The sequence below is a fragment of the Camelina sativa genome, chromosome 1 (genome assembly GCF_000633955.1).
Source record: "Camelina sativa cultivar DH55 chromosome 1, Cs, whole genome shotgun sequence".
NCBI lineage: Eukaryota > Viridiplantae > Streptophyta > Magnoliopsida > Brassicales > Brassicaceae > Camelina > Camelina sativa.
In genome coordinates this window covers 1,386,907-1,393,376 of record NC_025685.1, presented here as the reverse complement: position 1 = coordinate 1,393,376, position 6,470 = coordinate 1,386,907, and the positions used below count along the sequence as shown (strand labels likewise).

Genomic DNA, 6,470 nt, shown 5'->3' with positions numbered 1-6,470 from the left:
TTTTTTTTTTTGTTAATGGTCTTTGCTCTGTTGTTATAATGCATTTCTTACAACATTTTGTTCCTCATTTGGCAGATGACTACCGCTTGTTCTGTGGTGATCTTGGGAATGAAGTGAATGATGATGTTCTGTCCAAGGCATTTGCTCGATTCCCCACCTTCAATATGGCCAAGGTAATTTTTCTGTGTATATCTCTCCTCCTTTTAGGGTTTAGTAATGATTTGTACCTGGTTTCCTATGAGCATATATGTGAGACATTAGTCATGTGATTGTCGTATTTTTTATTCCCTCTGGTTGGTTAGACTGCTAAAAATGTCAAACTCTGATGCGTTTGCAAACCCAAACATATAGTATGTATAGAAATGAACATGGTTGACCTTAGAAAATACGGATCATTTCTACTTGAATCAAAAGGAGAAGTATTCGGTGTTAGTTTTGTGGTCAAAGCTTTTACAGAGTTTTCTTCGAATCTTATCTATCATGACAGGTCATCAGAGATAAGCGGACTGGTAAAACCAAGGGCTATGGGTTTGTGAGTTTCTCAAATCCTGCGGATCTAGCTGGAGCTTTAAAAGAAATGAATGGTAAGCATCTCGATTTACAATCTATTTGATGTGTTGCTCCATCTTGATATCTTATCCTATTGATTTTGATTTTTGAATGAACGTGTTATCGCCTTGACTTAAGTCCCTTGATTTCATATGAATACACAGGTAAGTATGTTGGAAACCGTCCGATAAAACTAAGAAAGAGCAGCTGGAAAGAGAGAACAGACCAGGAGGCTGCTGAAAGACAAAAGGCAAGTATCTTGACTCAGACTTTTTGATGGATACATTTGCGTAGGAAATTTTTTATTATTATGAGCATCTAAGTCTTAATCATGATGGTTCTCGGTTTTGCAGCATCACAGCAATAAGAAGCAAAAAACAGTGAAGAAGAGCATACTTCACAAGTGATAGATGCATGGCATTCCCAAGGGCTTACATGAAAGTGAGGAAAACAAAAAGACATAGGCTCGAGCACAATACATCCCATATGCTTTTCTTTCTCAACAAGTTTTATAAGTTTGATGTTNGCCGTCTTCAGGTTCTTCTTCTTCATCTTCCTCGTCTCAATACACATACACAGCTAATTCTTACTATTCCGCGCCGTATCAGCCTCCACAGCCCTACGTGGCTCCTTCCCCTGCTGTTCCAGCGCCGGTAGCATCCATTCCCGGGGCCACGGTCTATCCGCAGCCTGCTGGACCGGTTCCTGCCGTCTACGCTTATCCTCAGTACCAACAGGTTAGTTTGGTTTTGAAAATCCCGAGTATTGATTCCTAGTTTTTTTTTTGTTTGGTGAATTTGAGATTCGTGGATCGAATTAGGGTTTTCAAGATTCCTCTGCTTTAATGTTAGGGTTTTTTTCTGGTTGTTGTTGGGATTGAAGTTTATCGTTATGATTGTGTAATGCTTGTCACGTAAAGCTTGGTTATTCAAGAAATCTATCAATTACGAATCTCACATGTTTCACATTTAAAGATTTGTACTTTGGATTTGGTTTTACTTGTTTATGTGTTTTCTAAGAAATTTATGCTTAAGGTAGAATGGAATCTTTCTGTTGTTTGATGTTGTTGCCTTTTTATTGGCAGGCTCATCAATTGTTCCAAAGAGATGCACAAACCATCACACCAGAAGCTCTTGAGAATGTGAAAGCTGCTTTGGCAAGTAGTGAAACCGAACACAAAGCAGAAACTAAAAAGAGAGCTATTCCTCGTAAAGCTGCTGGACAGTCTTGGGAGGATCCTACTCTTTCTGAGTGGCCAGAAAGTATGCACTGCTCTTCTTCTTCTTCTTTCTGCTTTTTTTTTTTTGTTAATGGTCTTTGCTCTGTTGTTATAATGCATTTCTTACAACATTTTGTTCCTCATTTGGCAGATGACTACCGCTTGTTCTGTGGTGATCTTGGGAATGAAGTGAATGATGATGTTCTGTCCAAGGCATTTGCTCGATTCCCCACCTTCAATATGGCCAAGGTAATTTTTCTGTGTATATCTCTCCTCCTTTTAGGGTTTAGTAATGATTTGTACCTGGTTTCCTATGAGCATATATGTGAGACATTAGTCATGTGATTGTCGTATTTTTTATTCCCTCTGGTTGGTTAGACTGCTAAAAATGTCAAACTCTGATGCGTTTGCAAACCCAAACATATAGTATGTATAGAAATGAACATGGTTGACCTTAGAAAATACGGATCATTTCTACTTGAATCAAAAGGAGAAGTATTCGGTGTTAGTTTTGTGGTCAAAGCTTTTACAGAGTTTTCTTCGAATCTTATCTATCATGACAGGTCATCAGAGATAAGCGGACTGGTAAAACCAAGGGCTATGGGTTTGTGAGTTTCTCAAATCCTGCGGATCTAGCTGGAGCTTTAAAAGAAATGAATGGTAAGCATCTCGATTTACAATCTATTTGATGTGTTGCTCCATCTTGATATCTTATCCTATTGATTTTGATTTTTGAATGAACGTGTTATCGCCTTGACTTAAGNAGAGAGAGAGAGAGAGAGAGAGAGAGAGAGAGAGAGAGAACAACAAGTGTGGTTCGAATTCGCAGATTTCTATATTTGGAAAATTCCAAAAAGAATTGATTGTGATTGTACACCTACCTCCTCTACCCAGTCTGTATCAGCAAGAACTGGAATCGAGTAAGAAGAAAGAAGAAAGAAGACGATTCAACTGACGAAAGAAGAGGTTGCTTCNGACCAGGAGGCTGCTGAAAGACAAAAGGCAAGTATCTTGACTCAGACTTTTTGATGGATACATTTGCGTAGGAAATTTTTTATTATTATGAGCATCTAAGTCTTAANAAGAAGAAAGAAGAAAGAAGAAAGAAGAAAGAAGAAAGAAGAAAGAAGAGGTTGCTTCAAGGACTGACGTTATAGTAAGCTCCGATTTCTTCTGTGGTTATAGTGAACTGGAATCGCGTAAGCTCCGACTTCTTCTGTCAAAATCACAAGTGAATCGGATCAGAAGAAAGAAGAGGAAGAGGTTGCTTCAAGGACTGAAGTTATAGTGATCGATGAAGATGTCATCGTTCAGATCTTCTTCATGGTAAGAATCTTTAGAGTGTATGATTTACTTGGATATTTCGCCATGATCTTAAAAGAAAAAAAACTTCTCGTTAGGGTTTTTACTTGCAGTGTTTTGTTTTGCAGGGTTCTCTTCTTCTGTCTGCTGTCACTCACTCTCTTCGTCCCGGTGGGATCATTGACAACGACCATCAATGTAAGTAAACCGCACGTTCGTTCGTTCACAAGACAAACTTTATTTATTTTGTATAATTAATATAATTAATTTTTTTTGGGTGAAATCCAACAGAGCCCTGACGGGGATGTCATAGACTGCACAGATATATTAGCTCAGCCGGGGTTCAGTCATCCTCTTCTAAAGGATCATCACAAGCTACAGGTATTTTTTTGTGTTTCCATATTTATATAATTTTTTACGTACTCATTTACAAAATACTGTATGTGTTTTAATTCTTATTAATACAACGTTTCCCTTTCTCTGAAACAAAATATAATACAGGAAATACCAAAAAATCTGCCTAACACAGCCAAAAATGAAGATGGAGTTAGCGGGTGGCAAGTTTGGAACCGCAACGGGTCCAAATGTCTCGAGGGGACCATTCCGATACGGAGAACGGTCTCTCAGGAGAACGGGACTACTAGTTCTGGGGCTGGAGCTGAAGTCACCGAGGGATATGAGGTAAATGTTTTCCGTTTTTCTATAATATGAATTGAACCAGAAATTAATCATCATCCTGAACTTGGACTAAATTTTATTTAAACGGTACAGACTGAAATATTTGAATCAAAATCAGAACTAATTAATGGTCCCCTCCCGACAGAACTAAAAATCAGAACCTCCGGACAGAACTAATCATAACTAAATATTAATTTTATGTTAACCGCAATTAATTAATAATTTCTTTAGTTTATCGTAATATTTTATTGAAATCCAAACCAAAATTAAATTTGGATTTATTTGAAAATCTAATTTCACAAAACCTAAACATATACCAAGTCAAACTAAATTTAATAAGTAATAACCGAATCTGCATGCATGTGATGGTATATGTTAAACGACATTTAGTGAATATGCTAATTGTTATTTCCAACAATAATTGTAACTTTTTACTGTATATTCGTTTTGTATACACAGTATGCTATCGCACATTTGAACAGAACAAGGGAGGTTTATGGAACGAAAGTCACAATGAGTGTGGGGCATCCGAAAGTTGATCGAGTCGGCGAGTTCAGCCTAGGCCAGATTTGGCTCGTATCCGGTTCTTATGAAAAAGGTGATTTGAACTCCATCGAGGCTGGGTGGCAGGTCAGTTTTTAATGAGATTTCTGATAACTATTTGTTACATAAGTTTTATTTTAATAAAAACTTTTTTATTTATTATTATTTTCTATATAGGTTAATTCTTTTTTCTTTCTATATAGGTTTTTCCCGGGCTATATTCGGACTATCAGCCAAGGCTCTTCATCTTCTGGACGGTAAGTGTGTAATATAATTATTTTTCACTTCAATTTTTTGACAATAAAAATGTATGTTTCCCAACAAACTAATAATACTTTTGTTTTGTTTTGTTTTGCAGAGAGATGCATACACTCTTGAGAGATGCTACAACCTTCGGTGTCCTGGTTTTATACAAACCAGTGGCAATGTCCTCATCGAAGGCGCCATCTCTCCCCAAACCGAAGTCATCACAATCCAGATTTGGAAGGTTAGAAGATTACTTTTAATTAATTACTTTTTATTTTGTAACTATATTTCTAACATATATAATTATATATATATAAATAAAAATGTAGGATCCAAGCCTTGGACATTGGTGGTTATCTGTCGGCCCGAGCAGCGACACTGTACTTCTGCCAGTTGGTTATTGGCCAACAGAAATCTTCACTTGTCTCACTGACCATGCAGATAAAGTGGAGTGGGGCGGTGAGATAGTAAACAGAAACGTTTCCGGCCGCCACACGACTACCCAGATGGGATCTGGGTATCGTCCGAGTAGCACCAGAGCTGCATATATGCGTGATCTGGAAATTGTGATTAACAACCGCGATTTCCAGCCGACCGTTGATCTCGTAGTAGGAGCGACGGACCCCACCTACTACACCATCCAGAAGACTAGCAACACGAGCTTTTCTTACGGAGGACCTGAGCATGCAGGAGCGATTCACCTTAGACTTGATTTAGTTTTCCTTTGTTTTTGTTTCAGCTTTTTCTTACTCTTGTAGACTTTTTTTTTGTTTCTTTTTCTGATCTCGCTGTTGTATTTTGGAAAAACTCGACGATGTTTAGTTTGTTACTTGCTAGTGATTGCTTATATCCTGTCTCCACAATTCTCCCGAAACAGATAGCGTGAAAGCTCCTCTATTAAATGCAAGGGATGACACATGAACGTCTCTATATATTTTAGTCTTTCCTTGTCAAATAATATTTACTTACATACACCTGCATAAGTTACATACATTATATACCATGCGACTTCTTATCAGCATATGTCATCACATTCCAAGAATCTATCTATAAGTAACAATAGTACAAGTGAAAACAACTTCAGCTTCTATTTGGAAGCCAGATTATATATGAACACTAGCCCCCAAATGTGGCTTCCATTTGTTTAAAATGAGGCTGTAATCTTTCCGATACTTCTTAGAAACTTTCTTTGTATTTCCTGAGCCATTTTATGTTCGTCATCACAAGATACAAGTTCATATCAATTTATTCACTATGATATGTTGAGACTCTCGGTCCATCCTGCAAAATTAATAAACAAATATAAAAGGTTCTAAACTTGAGCTCCTTAACCATTCTGCAAAATTGTTTTGGTGTCATAGTTGAATTTGGTTACACCACAATTGTGAGCTGTACCATTGTCAATTAATTAAAACCACTAGCTCGTATAAACTTAAGCTCCTTAACCATTCTGCAAAATTGTTTTGGTGTCACTGTTGAATTTGGTTTCACAGTTGACAGTACCATTGTTACAAACCAGACAAGTAATTCTCCATTAATAATTGACAAATTTTGTAGAGAAAACGACAAAGCTGAAACTTGGATTGAAGAAAGTATCAGTTTCTCTCATGCTTTGAGGCCGAGAGAGACACTATATAATGTATAAGTATCTTCATTCAGCGATAAAATGTGTACAAGCGGAAGCTTAAATACAAGTAAATGAGTATAATGCAAAACCAGTTAGCTAGCACAACAGCTCCTGCCCTTATATCTGCAACACAAACCAGACACAAGAATAATTGTTATATAAATGAGTATGATGCAAAACCACTCACAAAAGTCAGAAGTTAATGGTTTTATTCGTGAAAATTTTGAACAAAGCAGACATTGAAATCAAACTCTAAACACTCTTTCTCATCTACTAAAACAAGATTGAAACTTTATGATCAAATGC

General features: G+C 37.1%; 1 protein-coding gene and 1 pseudogene across 1 annotated transcript; both read left to right on the top strand.

Moving 5' to 3' along the window:
• LOC104701514 overlaps positions 1-2,073 on the top strand; it is a 3,804-nt pseudogene extending 1,731 nt beyond the window's left edge.
• On the top strand, positions 3,069-5,295 carry LOC104703353. Its single transcript, XM_010419363.1, has 8 exons — positions 3,069-3,094; positions 3,199-3,268; positions 3,362-3,451; positions 3,572-3,751; positions 4,208-4,378; positions 4,495-4,548; positions 4,650-4,778; positions 4,867-5,295. The coding sequence occupies exons 1-8, from the start codon at positions 3,069-3,071 to the stop codon at positions 5,293-5,295; spliced, it is 1,149 nt and encodes a 382-aa protein (XP_010417665.1).

Bases quoted from the DNA above. Each gene is read 5' to 3' on its own strand.
- LOC104703353 (XM_010419363.1), top strand. From the start codon at position 3,069: ATGTCATCGTTCAGATCTTCTTCATG. The intron at 3,269-3,361 runs GTAAGTAAACCG...GAAATCCAACAG, and splicing joins CATTGACAACGACCATCAAT to AGCCCTGACGGGGATGTCAT. The intron at 4,379-4,494 runs GTCAGTTTTTAA...CTTTCTATATAG, and splicing joins CCATCGAGGCTGGGTGGCAG to GTTTTTCCCGGGCTATATTC.